Below are 18,568 nucleotides of genomic sequence, written 5' to 3'. Positions count from 1 at the left end.
GTGGTGGATAAGCGTGTAACTAGCTAGCCTGGCTCTGTCCAAAGGTAAAAGAAATCGGGCTAGCACCTCTAAAATTCATTTTCCAAAATGTCGAACTATTCTTAACCACATCTCATCATAGTTTATTTGCCATAAGCACAGTCTTTCCCTAACTTTAACCATACCGTGGCTGCCATACAAAGTGAGGACTGTAAAACACTGGCATTGAAACACACTGGAGCTTTGACAGTCACAAGCACATTCATGGCCATTTGTAAAAGTTTCTGTGTGGTACCTGTGTTGTAGCTAAGCCAATGTTAGCGGCTCAGAGAGGCTGAGAGGCTCTCCGGTGAGTGTGTGCCTGTGGGGGAGTGTCAGTACGTAGCTGTAGCCCTGCTGTTTATCATGGGATCATCATCAAGGGAAAGAGTGCAGTCCGGTGCTGCTCCTGCAGCCGTCAAAAGCACAAGTCCGAACCGTTGCGCCAAAATGGAAAAGTAGAGGGTTAGCAAAACCTAGCGTAAACTCCAGTGAATGATGCATCTCCACCTGTATATATTCAAAAATGAGCGCGGTTTCACAGACTCCCACTCAAAGGCAGGGCCAGGGTGGGTGGGTCGGCCACATCTGATTAGAGGGCATAAAATATAAATGTCATGACGTAAATTTGTCCCAAACGGTCGACTCTATGTCAACACTGGCCTTGGAAGGTTCAGGGTGATTTAAACCAGTAGATGGCGTGTTGAGCCATTTACAACCCATGAAATGCAGATTTTCATAAATTTGGTAAGAATGTCAATATTAACACCAGCATCGATGTGTTTCATCACAGCCATATCATTTAGTTTAGAGCTCAAAAAACGCGTTTAATGTGTACAGTACCTCTTTAAAGAACTTCTCAGTGAATCTGTGGTTTTGCAGAATCAGCTCATATTACTGCTCTTGTCTGAAGATGGGGTTGCAGACGTTACGGGAAAAAGTCACAATCCTCATCCAGTGCAAATTTAAAAAAACCTATTCCACTCCACTACCACTAGGTTATCCTATTTCCTTCAGTACTGTATTCTGTGCCATGGCATAGTATGAGGAAACACCAAAAGTGGTTTTGAGATGATTTTAAATACACCCAGACCCTCTATATCTGGATCCACACCACAAATAAACTACTTCTTCCTTGACCAGTGGCCTAACTTTCAACCAAATTTCATTGAAATATGTCAACACGTTTGAGATATCCTGTTAAATAACAAACAAACAATGGACTGAACACATAACCACCACAGTTCAGGTGAAAACCACAAAAAAGCTGCTGACGTCTTTTTTAGCGTTTTAGTGTTGTGAACACTCAACCTCTTGTAAAGCTGAAAACAAAAACAGTTTCAACTTCTCTGAAGCACAGTGCTCATCAAAGTCCTTAGGTTGAATCATTAAGTTGAATGCTAATTAGTAGAATCTCAAAAAAGATGTTTGAGAATCAGCACTCTTACATTTTACGTGAGTTTTTTCAAAGCAGCATGAAATGACTAACAGAGCACCAGAGTGGTCAGATCCATAGTATATTAGCAATATCACACCACCCAGGACTGCATTGTGTACTACATTATAGTGATATTGATTTGAGACTGTGTTGCAGTAAGTGTATAATGATCATCTGGTGAAGCAAACTGGAATGAGAAATGGATGCTGAGAAGACCAGGAGAGAAAACACTGGTCACAGCAGCCAGATAATAATCCACCTTGCACAGCTGCACAGAAACAGCAGAACACATCTGGAACCTGCTGGTCCTGATGTTGTCAATGCTCAGAGTTTCTTGCAGACAACAAATGTTTTTGTAGCCAATAATGGGGAGAGGACTCGGATTCTAACCAGCTTGAGATCTTGAGATGTTTGGATGTATCTGGGGATGAGAGAGCTGCAGACAGCACTACACCCGCATTAATGATCAACACAACCTCTCAGCTCTTCAAATTACTGCCTCTTGGAAAGTTTTTTTTCAAAAGTTCCAAAAAATCTGTCTTACTGAAGGTAAATAGTATACTTCAACAACATCCCTTGTCTGGCATAACCAGTGCTTGAATTGGGCCAGTACTCATCAGTACCACCACTTTCTAATGAGTGTAGGTGCTCATGGTGTAGTTATTGAAACTGCCCGGCAATATAGGCCTGTTTCGTGATCAAATATGCAAACAATGAGAGGTAGCAAATGGTGATGCTGTGTAAAATGTAGGCTACTATATACAGTTACATTTATTTTGCCACTTGTGTTCAAAATAATGAATATATGTTTTTTTGCTTGTTTTTATGCCTTAAGCTAAATTTATGAACGACTAATGCTATAAAATTATAGCTTTAGAGAGTCAGGGATATGTCAGATGTTTGATCCTACTATCTAAAATGTATAATATAGGCATACTATGAGTCAGAGACACATATTTTAGCCTAGAAATGTAATAAACTCTTTCATTATATATAGCAGGTGACTACAGTAAGTTTCGTTTCATTTCGTTAAGACCACACTGTATCCCTGTCCGAGAAAATTACACAGACCTCCATACCTGTGATTTTATTTGTTGCCTTCTGTCGCCATCTAGTGGATGCCATGTGAATATCAAGTGCTCCCTGATTGGCTTAATTAGCGATGTGCTTGTCTCTGATTGGCTGGTAACATTTCCGCCGTCTACATAAATCTTCCGTGCGGAAACATACAAAGCTTAACGCTTCCTCCGTATAGTCACAATTAAAACGTATCAAGCTAAATAGATTTTTTGTACAGTTAAGATTTAGGTCTTTATACATGTATGATTTTAGAAATATGGAAGTTAAAAAATACGTTCCACCGGTTTAGGAAGTGTGGTAATACCAGTCGGACTTGTGTGGTTTCTTTCCGGAGGATAATAGAGAAAGGAGTTTCGAAATACAGTTTTGTTGTGAGAGTTTCTCTCCGAAGCTGTTTGAACAAAATGGGGAACTTTAGAGCATTTCTGAGCACAACACTGGTCTTCCTGATATTCGAGTTGTGTCTGGTGTGCTGCGATATAACTGATGGAAACGCAGAACATCTGAAGAGAGAGCACTCTTTAATGAAACCTTACCAAGGTAAGATGGCTCAGTTAGCTCGTTAGCTCGTTAGCTAACCTGATGTTCTGCCCATTCTTCCCTCTTTCGCTGCGTTTTTAGCTTTATTTAACGACATACGCAACTTCTTGGTTAACTAATGTAATTGACTGTCGACTAACTCATACGAACTAATTATATAACTAGCTGTTATATGTTATATTTGTCTGTGTATACATGTATATGTGTATATGTTTAAAAACATGTACTGTATCGCATACAAAAGTTAGTGAAATTGCAAAACAAAGAAGCATCTGCGGCAGGTCTATTCAAAAGACCAACAACTTCATACTTTCGTCCTATCAGCATTGTTGAACCTGTTTACGTCTTTTGCACGTAACATTTAAAACCCAAACTGCTCGGCTAAAATGTCAGTTATAAGATTTGCTACACATGACGTTACTGTACGACATAGTTTTCCCCCCCTATTTTTTTCAATGGACCATACAAGTGGTTTTGCATGTTTAAGCTTTTTTCTGCTGTTCCAGGCCTCAGTTGGTTTTCATTATTTCCCGTATAATATTCTATTAGCGGGATCTTGAAACTTGCTTCAGTTGTGCAACCCATTACAATGACTATAAAGTCTGCATTAATTTTAGTCAGTGTGCTAGAAGTCTGTTTGAAGATTATCAAAAAATAACGCAGATGTGCAGGATTACACAACTAAAAAAAGCAAGAATTGAATTTTTCTACCATATAGGAATGAATGGAATCCAGTGGATGCCTAAAATGGTAGGAAATATATACCCGCGCATCTAAAATGGTATAGCTTGCTTTTAAAAAATCGTCATCTAAAATTTTAAGTAAAGATTATGTGTAATTTAGGAGCTACTGTCTACTGGTATGGTGCTTTAATTGCTGGTAAATTTGGCACACGTTTGATCCACAAGGAACATCAAGTTCACTATGTGTGTCACTGATTGTGGTACATTTTTGGTGGAAGATGTTTGTAACACTATCCTCTGAAGCTGGGTGTGTAAAGCAAGTTTATCACTGCACTCAATCAGATAGTTTGCTGCAGGTGCCTGGAGCCGTTACAGTTAAGTAAGGCAAGGCACGTTTATTTGTATAGCACCTTTCAACAACAAGGCAATTCAGAGTGCTTTACATGAGACAGAAAGGCATTAAGAAAAGATATTAAAGAAACACAAGGCAATATATAAAGACACACATAAATGGGATTTTAGAAAGAGTAAAATAAAATAGAAGATAAAAATAAGCTAAAATAGAATTAGACAAATCAAACTGTAGAATAATAATTACAGTGCAGGTCCAGGAGTGCACCGCACACTACAGGGATTTCCTTTGTCTATGAGTTATGAGTCAAAATATCTGTAGTTTATAATGACAAAACATGCAAAGCTCCCAACACACCCTCATGACAAGGAAGTATTTGTTCAGGGCGTGTGCAAAAAAGTGCAGGTGAAGGAAAACATATTGGAACTTGCCTGTGTTGATTCTTAAACAAAAGCAGCCCACAGCCTACCTTTACTGATAAGGGAATAACGTATACAATTAAACATACAAATAATTTAACAATATAACAAAATTAGATGTGACACAAAGGCATTTCAATCATCTTATTCAATGTAAAGTAATTAATCAGTAGTAGTAATAGTCATAAATAATCTACAGAAAGATCTAAAACAGTCAATTAAATACAAATGTGAGACCCCAATAACATTTTATTTCAGTGGTAAACATTAATACTTATTAATAAACAAGCAATCATCACCCATAGCATTATGCCACCTAACATTGCCTTAGCTATTCTCATAATACCAAGTTGAGTATTGACAATGGATAAGTTGATACTAAGAAAAATATGATGATTGGCTCAAGTAAAACCCAAATATAGTGTAAGTGAAATAAAGAGTCCGTTACAGAGTTTAACCATAGTAATCTTAAAGGAAATGACAACAACTTCATTCATACGATTAGGGCCTAAGAACTGAAGTTAAAATTGAGAAACGTTTTCTTTATCGTATTTTGGTATCACAGTAATCCCACTCAGGTGAAGGGAAACCTTGTGAATGCCCAAAGAAAAGCTATTCTACAAAAGGATGACTAGTCGAATCAATGTGTTCTTTCATTTTTTTTATATGTAGAGGGTGTGCAATTTTGATATTTGTACATGACAAAGGTGTTTGGCTAAAGGTTGATGTGCAGATAAACTACTTTCTGGTGTAGTGCATTCCTGCTGACATATCCCAATTCTAAAGGCTGAAATTCTTATGCTTCTTGGTGGACCACATGTTTGCATATGGACCTCAGTAAATGTTGAGTAACCTTCTTGTTTGACATGTTTTACAAGCCGTGCATAATTTTATGAGGCCACCGGAAATCTAAAACGATGCTTTGAAAGCACTTTGGTGTGATAATGTTTACAAAGGAAAACAACACACTGTAAAGGAGCACTGCCCTGTAAACTGTGGGCACAGTTGTGTAGCGATAAGTAAGATTGATCAGAAGTTGTGTTTTTGTGATAACTTGATGACATTTCTGAAAAACATTGATTTCTCTCTTCTCTGTCACATACACTCTGGTGTGTCTGATCATGTCTTGTTCTTTTATCTGTTTATCGAGCAGGTGTTGGCAGCAGCCCTACCAGTCAGTGGGACTTCTGGGGAAGCACTTTGGTGACAAGCTCATATGTCCGACTCACTCCAGATGAGAGAAGTAAGCAGGGATCCATCTGGAATACTGTGGTGAGGAAAGACTGTTATGTATTGTCATTTATACATATTGTATATTATTATCGTACTCCATTTCAGCTTTGGATTTAGAGTACATGTTCTCCATCAGGTTAATTTAAAGCTATGCCCACACTTTTTCAGCCTCACACATTTAGTTAAATTTAGTTGTCTCATATTGATATTTACTCTTATTAGCTCACATTAAATTTAGGTAGATGAATGTGAAAGATGAATGTGCAAACCAGTAATGAAATATGTGCTTTTTTTTATAACTGTTAAAAATTAAAAAAACACATGACATTTGCAAATTTTATTCAGTCCATGTTGTTGCTGGACTGAAGTGTCCTTTCTGCTGACTTGTATTTGAAATATAAAATAAAATACTTTGTCAGATTTAGTTGTGTGGTGTGTAAAATGAACACCAACTAAACCTCTTGAGATATGTCAGATGTAAGGAAGGATTTTGATTGTTTATCTCCCATTTACAAGGTTTGTAAAACACTTTGCTTAGTTCATGATGCTGCCATAGAAAGTAAATACTGGTTCTGTTTCTGGTCTACAGCCGTGTCACTTGAAGGACTGGGAGATGCATGTGCAGTTTAAAGTTCATGGATCAGGAAAGAAGAATCTTCATGGCGACGGCATTGCTATCTGGTACACAAAGGACAGACTGCATCCAGGTAGTGTTTTTTTTTCAGCCTCATTGTTCTTTACTGCTGAGTAAGAAACTCACCCAGTCTGATCTCACTTGGTCCTTCTTGCATCAAAGTGTTGCAAGTTTGGATTTGCCCAAAATGCAGTACTCCCTTTTTTGCATTTTCACAAATAGAATGAAGTAAACAAACAATTTCTTGACTGATAGTCTGATTTGTGTCATTCAATGCCCATTTTTTGTATTTGTAGCGCCCCTTTGTAGTCGATTTTGAATGAAACTTTCAGGGTATGTTTCAGGTACTTACTGTATGTGGACATATCCTGTATGTTATGTGATGATTGGCCCAATGGTTGTTTACTGTGGTCTATTATTATGTGCTGAGTCACGCCCCTTTTGAAGTTCATTACCTTCATACCTTGAAATCTAAATACGATGTCAATGAGCTTTATACAACTTTTGATAAGCTTCGTCCAATGAAAATGTTTTTTTTTATTCAAAATGGCGGAAAATCTAGTTAGGTGGACTTTAGTGGACCAAGAGGCTTTTTTGTAGAGCACATTGAGCTGGACTTATGTGTGAAATTTCAAGTCATTCGGACTCACGATGTGAGGGGCGTGGCCTGTTCAAAATAGCATTTTTGAGCCTTAATTACAGCACCATCATGTGGCCGATTGGGCTCATATTTCTGTGGAAGCACATGCACATCATTTCCAGTTATTTGGCCATGTTTCGTGTTCCTTAGCTCGTTCCAGCTCACGGCAATTTGAGCTGCGGCATAGGAATAATAATAATAATAATAATAATAATAATAATAATAATAATAAATAAATTACATTGGTTGAAATCTTAACACGTCATACGCTACAACAAAGCAAAGCACAGTTAGGCTGCTGTCTGTTAGATGAATGCAATAACAGCCACAAAACTCCAAAGTCCAAACCATATGTCTCAACCATGCATTATATATTTACTCAGAGTTACTAAAGTACTAAAAGCTTAACGCAGAGACTGCTTTCTCTCTGCTCGGCTGCATGGTCACACATGTTGAGCCATTCAGTTTAGTGCAGTTAAAGGCGGAGGCGGTCGCCGTTTGGATCTGCTCCGAAATCGCAGCACCGGCGTGTTTTCAGGGTGCTGTCGAAATTCCTATGATCATTGCACAGCACAGCTAAAATGTGCTATTGCATTTCGATGGATCACTTATTGGAAAAAAGACATAAAGTTCTGAAATCACAATATAGACGACTGCAGTTTTCAAATACTGTATGGTGGCGCAGGACACCTGACCTTGCTTGTCAGTGAAAAAGTGTCATCTTAATCTGTGCATTTGTCACTTTTTGCTCCTCATTTCGTCCTGTTTTAAGCATTGAAAAAGAGATTTGAAAATGATGTCTTCTCACAATTGCAAATGTCACATTATAGTAGAAACTGAGTCACTGTACAAACAGTATGTAAAGGTTAAGGTGACTCAGAGAAATGTAAATCCAAATGTGTGTGTTTGTTCCAGTCATGCTGACTCGCCGCTCACTGAAATGCTTAGAAAGCTAAATGTTAATGCACCGTCACCATGTTCACTCCATCAGTAAGCTTTATTTCATCATGTCCAGATGTTTGTGTCCACCATCTCAGCTTGTTGTCATCACTGCTGACCACAGAAAAGTGTCTCCAGTTGTCTGCTCATGTCTCACCTCATGTCTGCCTTCATCCTAGGCCCTGTGTTTGGAAACCAAGATCAGTATCTTGGCCTGGCTATTTTTATGGATACCTTCCGCAATGACCTCCATGGAATGGATGTAAGTGTGTAGTGTGTGGCTCGAGGTGAATGACCTGCTTGTTTCTTTGCAGGGCCTGTGTTTTCCAACAATGCTCTCTTCCACGGGCTGGCCGTTTTTATAGATACTTACTCTAACGATGATGCGACTGATGTGAGTGGTTGCTCAGGTTTTACTTGTCACCATGTTGTCTCAATGCAAATTTGTTTTAGTTTTTCTTCACTTTGAAATGGCATGTTGTTAGAACTTTTTAAGCATGTTGACATTGAAAACCCCACAGAATTTATTTTGCCTTATTTTCACACATTTATTTCTACAGCAATACAGATAATTTAATCACACAGGTTACTGAGCTGGCAGTAATCTTGCTGTTTAAACATTGTTAAATGTCTTGAAGGAGGTTGTTTTTGTTTTTATTTCACCAGAACTTGTCTTGTGAAATATGCTACTTTCACATTGCAGATGAAAGTGTCCCTATTTTTGTCTTATCCCTCATGGGAGTCAGATCCTCTGCTTTTGAATCTGTGTGAATGGCTAATCTGGACTACATGGTTACGTGGTACTAAAACAGATCCTCAGGCCTCCATCTTACTTTTAAATGCACAAATCAAAGTTTGACAATGTTGCCAGCATCGGTAGGATGGAGAACAGTAAGACTCAATACTGACAAAACACGTAGTTGGTTCAGTTGCTTCATTCAAAAGTTGAATACACATATTGCAAACAAAATCTCACGGACAAATGTAGGTATGAAAAATTGGTGTCAATTCATAATGTATTGATGTCATAGTTTTGTTCTGAATAAACATGAACAGCTATCCAAAACATCAGATATGACCACCAATTTAGAATTTATCCTAAAAATGCCTGCAGTGTGAAGGTAGTTGTGTGTGTGTGTGTGTGTGTGTGTATATACACAGTATAAACATGAGCTGAAATGTATCATGCGGGCTTCTTATATTTTATTTTCTGTATTCATTTGTCTATCATCTTTTATTTAAGAATATGTGTAAAATGCCTGTTTTTAAGATTTATTTGTTGATTCTTTTCTTTCTGTCACCAGCGTTCCTTCCCGTACATTTTGGCTATGGTGAACAACGGCTCAGTGAGTTACGACCACGGCAAAGATGGCCGATCGTCTGAGCTGGGAGGCTGCTCGGCTGAGATCAGGAACAGAGAGCACGACACGTACCTCGCCATTCGCTACTCCAAAGGAAGACTCACTGTATGTAGAGAAACTGCTTTGTATTTTCTCAGGGGTGCTACATAGCTTCTCTTAATTTAGTTCAGTTAGGTGAAGAATTGCACTCTGAGCTGTTCAGGATTTCAAACTGACTCTATGTACTAAAGTATTTCGAGGAACTTAGTCAACAAAAATGTTACTGTTGAAATATATACTCCAGACAGTATGATATAACATGGTGATTATAAAACCACCACTTGTGTACTTGCACCATTTAAACTTATGGCTCAGGGTGTCTCTTTGCCCTGTAAATAACCTTTTTTTTTTTTAAGCCCTTATTTGTGTTTGGATTCAGTTTAAACACTTTTCACCACAAGAATTTTTATTTTCTTGTTTTCCATTTTTTAATAGCTTCTCAACTTTGTAATAAAGTGTCGCTGCATTGCATCACTTAATCCAGTGTATATGCTACAGGTGATGGTTGATGTGGATGACAAGAATGAGTGGAAGGAGTGCATCGACATCGGAGGTGTTCGTCTTCCTACCGGATATTTCTTTGGTGCCTCAGCAGCCACAGGAGATCTGTCTGGTAGGTTGGAGCTGGAAAGCTGCACACTAACAAAGCTAAAATAACAAAGTTATAATATCCACTTTGGAAAACTTCAAACAAAATGTGGCTGAACTATTAGTTTTTTTATTTTTTATTTTATAACGTCATCAGGTTCAACCATTGTGGCAATGTTATTACATTCTTCTGCATTATCCAGGAATGTATTCCTGTCATAGCTTTTTATAACATTTTTAAAGTATTATATTACAGATTATTACCGATTCGCTAATAGTTTAAACTCGTGTTATTTTACAGATAACCATGACATCATCTCTATGAAGCTCTACCAGCTGATGGTAGAACACACCCCCGAGGAGGAGAACCTGGACTGGACCAAGATCGAACCCAGTGTCAGCCTCCTCAAGTCCCCTAAAGGTAGATTAAAGTTACAGGAAACTTGATTTAGAAATGGGTTTCTTCCATATTTGTATGTAGAAATACATGATGTACTTTCCAAAGCATTTAAAGTTTCAGAAAACGTCAAATAACGACCAAAACAAATCACCACTGATTTTTATGATTTTACTCATGGAAGTCCAGATGCCAGTGGGTGTTTAATTTAGATGCAAATAAAATCAACTGCAGAAACAAAAAAAACCTTGTGTTGTAGGTTGCTATGGCAACACAAAAACATGGCACACACTGTAAACGGAACAGAGGAATCTCACAGCCATAAACTGCCTATTAGACCCGGATAAGCTCTCAACAACCAGAACTGAACACACAACAGAGCAGCTTCAGCAAATGCAACCCAACAAAAAACCAAATGAAAAGTTTGTTTGTGCTGAATGCTGACGGACTATCAATAATCCGAATATCAATACACAGATCCACCCAACAACCCCAAAAATGTCGAAACAAGCTCCGCATTGACTCTGTGTGTACTGGTGCAGCAGACAGAGATAGACAGAGGGACGAGTTTCCGCACGTTACATGTGCGCTCCAACCGCTGTAACAGTAAAACGTGTGTAGGTAACATATTTATGAATCGCTGCCATTTCACTAGCACTAACTCAGCCATTTCTGAGCTCCACAAAACTCCAACAAGGGCCGCAGCACAGCCTCCTGGACTAAACAGTACAGTTCAATTTGTTTTGTATCCAGTTCTGGTTCAAATTTACGCTGCACACAAAGCTCTGTGGAAGTTTTAAGGTGAAAAATCCACCAAATGCACAGGTTTCACCTGTGATGCATTGTCCAAGTCACCGCTGTCAACTCTAATTAGAATAATGACTGTCAATCACACATCAGAGGAGATGCCTAGGTGGAGCAGTGTTCCCTATTTAGACCTGTTTTTCTCTGTGACGAAACGGAGCCAAATGGGCTTAAAACCCTACATTTGAACCAGGAAATAAAGATAATCAGACTTAGGTAAAGAAACCACCATAGAAGCAATTTACAGCAATTGGTGACATATCTAAGGATTGTTGGCAATGCAACATACATACTTAACAAAACGGTGTAGTCCCTCATTCGTCCAGGAGTGTTCCATCGTAGAAAAGGTTTCAGTCGTAGTCATCTGGACACTGTTTTCAGAATCAAGACGTTTCGGCTCCCATCCGGAAGTCATTCTCAATTGTGAAGAAATGGGACGGGAATTAGAAATTTAAGCTACTCTGTTACATAAGCCCTGCCCTCAGGAAGGAATCTGCCTGAGTATCTGTTAATTAGCTAGTTTCACCTGAAACTGACCTAATAGTTTCCAAGATGGCCCAGTAATCAGTAATCAGGCCTATTGTTTTCTGGCTGCATCTACTTCATCACTGTTTAAGTACCTGATTAGCATTTGATTGGCTTGACCAATCATATGCCTCTGGGAGCCGAAACGTCTTGATTCTGAAAACAGTGTCCAGATGACTATGACTGAAACCTTTTCTACGATACATACTTAACATATCTCTTTTATGAATTCGCCCCTGTAAGTTTGAAAGGTGGCTGTAATTTTTTTTATTTATTTATTTTTTTACCAAAACTGTAAGTTCATGTTGGTATCAGTTTGATCATGTTTGTGTTCAGTAATTAATTATACTCAATCACAAGCAGGTTTCCCAGGACTTACTTAGACAAGGGGGGAAAAAAAGAGAAAAAATTTAGAACAATCATCCACAAATCAGACGGGCAGCAGTTCTGAATTGAACATGAAAGTGAACATGGAGTTTCTTCTTCCTTCACAGACAACATTGACGATCCTACTGGAAACTTCAGAGGCACACCCCTCACTGGCTGGAAGGTCTTCCTGCTTCTGCTCTGTGCTCTGCTGGGAATCGTAGTGTGCGCTGTGGTGGGAGCTGTAGTTTTCCAGAAGAGACAGGAGAGGAACAAGAGGTTTTACTGAGGAGAGAGTAGAAAGAAGAATCTTATCAGAGAGGTGTTTGTTTTGGAATGAACTGTTTCCAGATGACAGATTGAGCACATTCAATGTGAATTTTTTTCTAAAGATTGTACAAATGTTTATATCTTTTGAAGCACTGTGTTGGGAGTGATGCTAGTACCTTGTGATGTTGGTGCAGAACTAGTGCCGATCATTATGAGTGACCTTGATCAATGCTGTTTTTGTTTTGTTTCCAAGTGTTCATTAATTGCAAATGCAATTGCAAACTCTGAGTTTTTCAGTTTCTTAAAAGATTGTGTTAACATCTGCTTATCGGTTAAACAGGTCTCTCCAGCCCTTTTCAGCTTTTCTCTGTTGCAGCTGTGACCCTACAAAATGGTGAACTTTGGCACCAAATGGTAATTTTGATTTTTTTTTTTTTATTTATTTTTTTTTATTTTGTCTTCCAGGCCGTTTTACCTGATTATTTATTGGAAGAAGAAAGTAGCTACACATAGAAAAAGTTAAATTTAAAAAAACATCATCATGAACCATCCAAATTAAAGTTGAGCGCATTAGCCTGTGTTTTAATCCGCGGAAAGAGTTGTGTTACTGTCGCTCTCATTCTGACATTTAGAGAATACAATTTTGCTTGTTAGCAATTTTAAAATAATTAAGAATTAATTAAATTTGAGTTACAACATGGACTCCACTATATATTTAATAAAGAACAGAATGCAGTGGTTATCAAGGAGGATACATTATGGAATAGGTATTCTTGTCAGAAACCACTGTATGTATACAACAGTATTGAATACTTAATTATCCTAAATTTTGTCTCTTTTTTTGTTTTATTTTAAATTGGCAAGATAAGCGCAGTGCAGAACAACCTTTGCAATCACAGCTCAGCATCAAAGATCACCTGTCAGTACCATGATGTCTTTCTATTGATGGAGTTAGGTTTTTTCTGTCTGCTCAGCCATGTTAACTATCTCTGTTCATGCTGCCAACACGGTTCTTCTGTTTATTTGTTTGAGTGATAATGTGAAACACCAGGGGATTCAGTGTTTTATAGTGGAGGTGGGTGACCTCGCCTGAAATACAGACCACTAGGGTTGCATCTAACAACTATTTAATCACTCAGTCAGGTTCTTAATCATTTGGTCCAGAGAATGTAATTGAAAAATTCCCATCACAGCTTCCTAAATCCCAAGTTGACATATATTCAATATTATTTGCTTGTTTTATCCAACTAACTAATCGACAACCAAAGAGATTCAGTCTCATAGAAAACTAGCAAATATTAACATTTGAGAAGCTGGAACCAGATACTTATGGGCATTTTTGCTTGATAAACGATTTAATGACAGATTTGTTATCAAAGTAGTTGCTGATTAACATTCTATTGATCAACTAATTGATTAATCAACTTGTTGTTTGAGCTCTACAGTCTGCCTCATTATACTTAGTAAATGACGACCTAAACAGCCACATTCATTAACTAAATTGATCATGAAATGAGATGCATCAGGATCTGGGTGGCTTGCCACCTCTGCTAAATCCTTAACACTTCACTTCTTGTTTAACTGAACAAAGAAATATCAGATTCCACATGGCCAGAAATTGTTAAGCTTTACAAACTGGCAGAATGTTGAATCACTGCTGTGTTTTATCACTGATAAAGAGATTATCGATAAAGAATCAAATCGGCATTGATCTGAAAATGTTATCATCGACACTCATTATCTCTGTAACGGACAGCGGTGTGATGGCATATTCTTGACACAAACAGTAACATTTTGCATCATGTTATTATACCGTTTAAAGTCTGGTATATATGACTGACAATTTGGGAAGCTCTTACTACTTAAAACGTCTCCATAGTTTAATACAACAGGATAAGGCCACTTGAAAGAGTTCAGTGATGGATCTTGAAAACTGAACAACCTCAACCCTTTACGCTGAAGTATTTTATGCCTTTTTTCCCCTTTTCCCTGCAGGGTCTTTTGAGCAGCATTATGGGGTTTTATCCAGAATATGCCTTTCTTATTTTTCTAAGTGTTTTCAGTTAAAATGCTAAATTGTGGGGAGGGGGAAAAATGGTGATTCGATTGAATTATTATGTATACTGAATGTTAGAATCATTAACTGCAACATAAAACAAGTGTGATTAATAAATGCACGCAGACAGTGCTAATTATAAAGCTCATTCAAATTTAGAGTAGAGGAGTTGTTGAACCTTGGGGTCCATGAATTGATTGTTTGAAGGCACAGTTACAATAACAAACCTGTCTTTAATTTCTTTCAATATCATGTTTCTTTGTTGGTTTTCTTTTAGATTTCATTTCTTTGGTTCTGTCCTTTATGTTGTTTAAACAACAAAAATGCTAAAAGTAAAATTAGCGATTTGATGACACACTTGTTCTTTCATTACTGCTGAAATGCTGATTTTTAAAACATTTTCTTTTTTACTCCTTTAGCTTGAATCAGCAATTTTATCTCACTTTTCCTGTGTTCTTGAAACGTTCTGTATTTGTTTCTGCCACATCAGTCAGTTTTGTGACGAGACTTGAAACAGCTCTTCTCATCATAAATAATGTATTAAAATGTAAAAGAAACAGTTTGACTGTGAATTGTGGTGTATTTACATTTAACCACAATTTAATTAAATTGGATTCTCAGGAAATACCCCCAGGTATTCAAGCAACACATGTAAGTCAGTGTAATATCAAACAAGCACCTAGTGTAAACTGTGTAGTTATGTAAAAATTGTTGCACTGCAGATTCTGCACTGCTGACTCCTCAGTTTTTGTAAATAACCTTATAACTCAAATGTTTTGATTAAAAAAAAAAAAAATCTGAAATCACAAAGTGGAGCTATAACAAATGTAAGTGTCCCGCCCTCATTAACAGACACTGGATTACTAAAGGATTTTCATCAGGAAAAATACTTGTCAAAAGTAAAAGTCATGATGCTGAGTGCGCCCTTTTTAAAGTGCTACAGTACATATTATATTAATTGATTATTATTACTATAACAACATATAAATTGCATTTTAATGTTGTAGGATAGTTTAATCAATAACAATGTGTCATATTTCATAAGATCACGTGATTTGTGTGTAAAATTAGCTGCACAGTAGCTATCAGAGTAAAAAGAACAAATGTACAGTTTTTTCCTCTGATGTGGCATATACATTACAATGAAAATACTCCAGTAGAGAACTAGAGTAAGTAAATTGTATTAATTGACAGTAACTGAGTAATGTACTTAGTTACTTTTGACCAGTGATGGAAAGTAAATAAGTAGTTTACTGAAGTAAACCAAATCGTGGAGTTGACATTAGTTAGCTAGCTAAAGCTAAAAAAATAAAATAAAAAAATCTGCAAGAACAGTTGTCATTTTAGCAAAATTGGCGGTCACTCGTTTTGTCTACTTGTGTCTGAAATTAAGGATTATTAGGGTTATTGATAGTGATCAGGCGTGGTGGCAACAGTAACTAAGGGAGGCGGGGCTGTGAACTGCCTTTGCCCCGCCCACTCCGTTCCCCCAAAAGTGCGCTACTCATTAGCTAAACACCTGATGCTACTTTTGCCAATCACTTAGCATTTCATAAGCTAGCTAGCTTGCTAACAAGTCCGATAATGTAGCTTCAGGACGGCTTTGTAGAGGAAATAATTGTGTTTGGGCGAGTTCCTAATCGTCATATCACCACCTGTAGGCTTCAAACGCCATTTCAAGTGGGAGTTTCTTCTGCTGTTGGCAGTTTGGCAGCTGGTTCGGTCACTCTTCCAAAACCGTTAACTCCACTGAGGATCACTGCTTCACTTCAACAAGCTAAGTATCTGCTGTTTGCTAACATGCTAATCACAAGTTCTCTGTTCATTTGCTGTTTTTCTGCTTGGTCATATAAAACTAATGAGGCTGCTGGGTTTTTTTTGTTATTTTTCTTGGTTGGTGTTTTATTGGCTGCTAATTTCTGCCCAAATCCATGTACCTATGTGCAGTAGGACTATTTATTGGTGTTAATTGTGAATTAATTTCATAATATTAGCAGAGCTTTTCTTTGGTTGGTGTTTGGCAGGTGCATTTACATGGTGGTGAAATATGAGTACTGTTGTTGACTGTGTGACCTGTAGCTCAAGGTGATTGGTTTTAACAATGTAGATATGACTGGTGCCTTGCACACAGCCGCTATATTTAATTTAAAATATTTAATTACCTGTTATATTGTCTTCACGGGCAAACTCAAAACAGTGGGGTTATTTGTCAGCTTGATTTACAAATCTTTATAGATTAATTAATTGCTGAGCTCAAGGTCTAAGTCATTTAAGATTTTTGTGGCTTTAATGTGGTTAAATTACCTGCTGCATTGCTGTTGTGGCCTGGCATGTTGCAGGTGGATTGCTTGGATTAGATTTATCCCTCTCGCTAGATCTCCCTTTGCCTTTTTGAGTTAGAAAATGTGGGACCAGTGCATTCACGCTTTGTATTCACTTAAATCAGTTACAAACGGGAAAAGGGAAAGTGTGCAGGTAGAGGCGACCTGTGTGCACCGACAACAGTAAAGCCAAACTGCTCTCTAGCGGTTTGTCCCCAGTACAGTCATTTTTCCCTTAGTTTTGATCTATTATAGTAGGTATTATCATCTAGTTATAATATGTCCAAATTTTAATATTAAGAATAATTCTGTGGTCAGTCAGTTTTATCCACATTATGTATGTCTTTAATGATAAAAAATAATTGGGGCTGATAAACTCTGGTTTTTTAGGCATTCCTCAGCCTAGTGGCATATTTCATGGACTTTATACATTTTTATATAGTATATTAATAGTATCCCCATAAACTCTGTGTCATATTTGTCCATCTCTGTACAAATATGCAGCATAAGTCAAATTCAGATTATCAGTGACCACTAGATGGTGATATAGTATTGATTTTCATCCTCTGCCAGACTAGTGCAATAACACAGCTGTGTGTGTGTGTGTGTGTGTGTGTGTGTGTGTGGATACCTGTCTGATATAAAGTAGGCCACTGGTCACTTTCTTGGTCTGAAAAACCCAAACTTTTTTCAAAGTTTTGCTCACAATTGTATATTAATTCAGATTTTTTTTTTTTTTAAATCAGCATTTGACTGATTCGCTCATATAACCATTTGCTGTTAATTACCAACATGGCCAGCAGATGTTGTTTTTTAACTTCTTAACACTCAAGGCTGAAAATTATGTTGTTGTTTTTTTCAAAACATATGTCAGAATCAGTCAATTTAACATTTTAAATGTATAAGTCCCACAGATCAAGTGTAAATATGTCTTCTATGAGCGTCCCCCATCACATTCTACACAACACTGAAAAAGTATTCAAGCACTTCACTGAATTTTCATTACCCAGTGTGGCTGCACAGTGAAGGCAGCCCACAGGCTCCACACGCACCGACTATAGATCCAGCCTGCCATTTATTGGTTGAATAGGTTATCTTTTTTGTGTGTGTGTGTGTGTGTGTCGGGGGCAGCAGTTTAAATAGCCCACGGTTTATACTTCCACTTCCACACCTGGAAGCTGTGATTGACTGAAAACATGACTGACAGAGCGAGCTGTTGCCTCGGGGTAGACGGCCTACATGTTAGAAAACCTTCACCTGGGACTGAAAGTCATGTTAGTCACAGCACAGAGGGGAGACATGTTAGATTCAGGGCGGTAACTAAGGATTATTTTCATTGTTGACTGATTGATCTTTGGAGTATGTTTAATGAATAATGGCCATTTTATATAACACATTAGTAAAGATATTGTTTGTTTTATTTAAAAAAAAAAATCACAAAATGAGGACTATTGCAGATTGCGAGTTCCCAGAGCCCAAAGGGTTTGAACAACAGTTTAAAAAACTGAAATGGATTCAGCTCGTTCAGATTCTGGATGTATGACTTTGTGACTCATTTTCTTGAAAGTATTAATCGATTTTGTGCCAAAAAGACAAGCCGATTTAGTCGACTGGGTTTTGGATGGTCGGTTCAACAAAACAACTAATATGAAGACATCACCTCGGGCTTTCTTAACTTGTGTTGGACATTTTTTCACTTTTTTCTGCCATTTTAAAAACTAAAGGTTTAAACAGATAATTTGAAAAATAATTGACAAGTTTATTTTCATTCAATTAATCTAAGTTGCAGCACTAAATCAATAGTTTGATAATAAATGTTTTATCCTCTTCGTGAGTGCGTTAAGAAATTGTTACTTATTTGAAGG

At 37.5% G+C, this 18,568-nt stretch overlaps 1 protein-coding gene across 2 annotated transcripts; it reads left to right on the top strand.

Annotated features, from left to right (window-relative positions):
* Positions 1 to 2,676: 2,676 nt before the first annotated feature.
* Positions 2,677 to 14,939, top strand: lman2 (lectin, mannose-binding 2). Of its 2 annotated transcripts, none has more exons than XM_044206086.1 (8): positions 2,677 to 3,076; positions 5,684 to 5,802; positions 6,353 to 6,470; positions 8,291 to 8,370; positions 9,281 to 9,442; positions 9,875 to 9,989; positions 10,266 to 10,385; positions 12,185 to 14,939. In XM_044206086.1, exons 1-8 carry the CDS (start codon positions 2,779 to 2,781, stop codon positions 12,343 to 12,345), a joined length of 1,173 nt encoding a protein of 390 aa, XP_044062021.1. In that variant the 5' UTR covers positions 2,677 to 2,778; the 3' UTR covers positions 12,346 to 14,939. The 2 variants fall into 2 exon arrangements, with proteins under 2 accessions (XP_044062021.1, XP_044062020.1); XM_044206085.1 differs by lacking the exon at positions 8,291 to 8,370 and adding an exon at positions 8,156 to 8,238.
* The last annotated feature ends 3,629 nt before the right edge of the window (positions 14,940 to 18,568 follow it).

Source organism: Siniperca chuatsi, linkage group LG8 (genome assembly GCF_020085105.1).
Source record: "Siniperca chuatsi isolate FFG_IHB_CAS linkage group LG8, ASM2008510v1, whole genome shotgun sequence".
Lineage (NCBI taxonomy): Eukaryota > Metazoa > Chordata > Actinopteri > Centrarchiformes > Sinipercidae > Siniperca > Siniperca chuatsi.
The sequence above is the reverse complement of the archived record's forward strand: the minus strand, read 5'-3'. Positions and strand labels throughout refer to the sequence as shown.

Excerpts from the sequence above, each read along its gene's own strand:
- lman2 (XM_044206085.1), top strand. The coding sequence starts at position 2,779 with ATGATTTTAGAAATATGGAAGTTAAAAAATACGTTCCACCGGTTTAGG. Across the intron at positions 6,471-8,155 it reads AAAGGACAGACTGCATCCAG|GCCCTGTGTTTGGAAACCAA; the intron begins GTAGTGTTTTTT and ends CCTTCATCCTAG. Across the intron at positions 9,990-10,265 it reads AGCCACAGGAGATCTGTCTG|ATAACCATGACATCATCTCT; the intron begins GTAGGTTGGAGC and ends GTTATTTTACAG.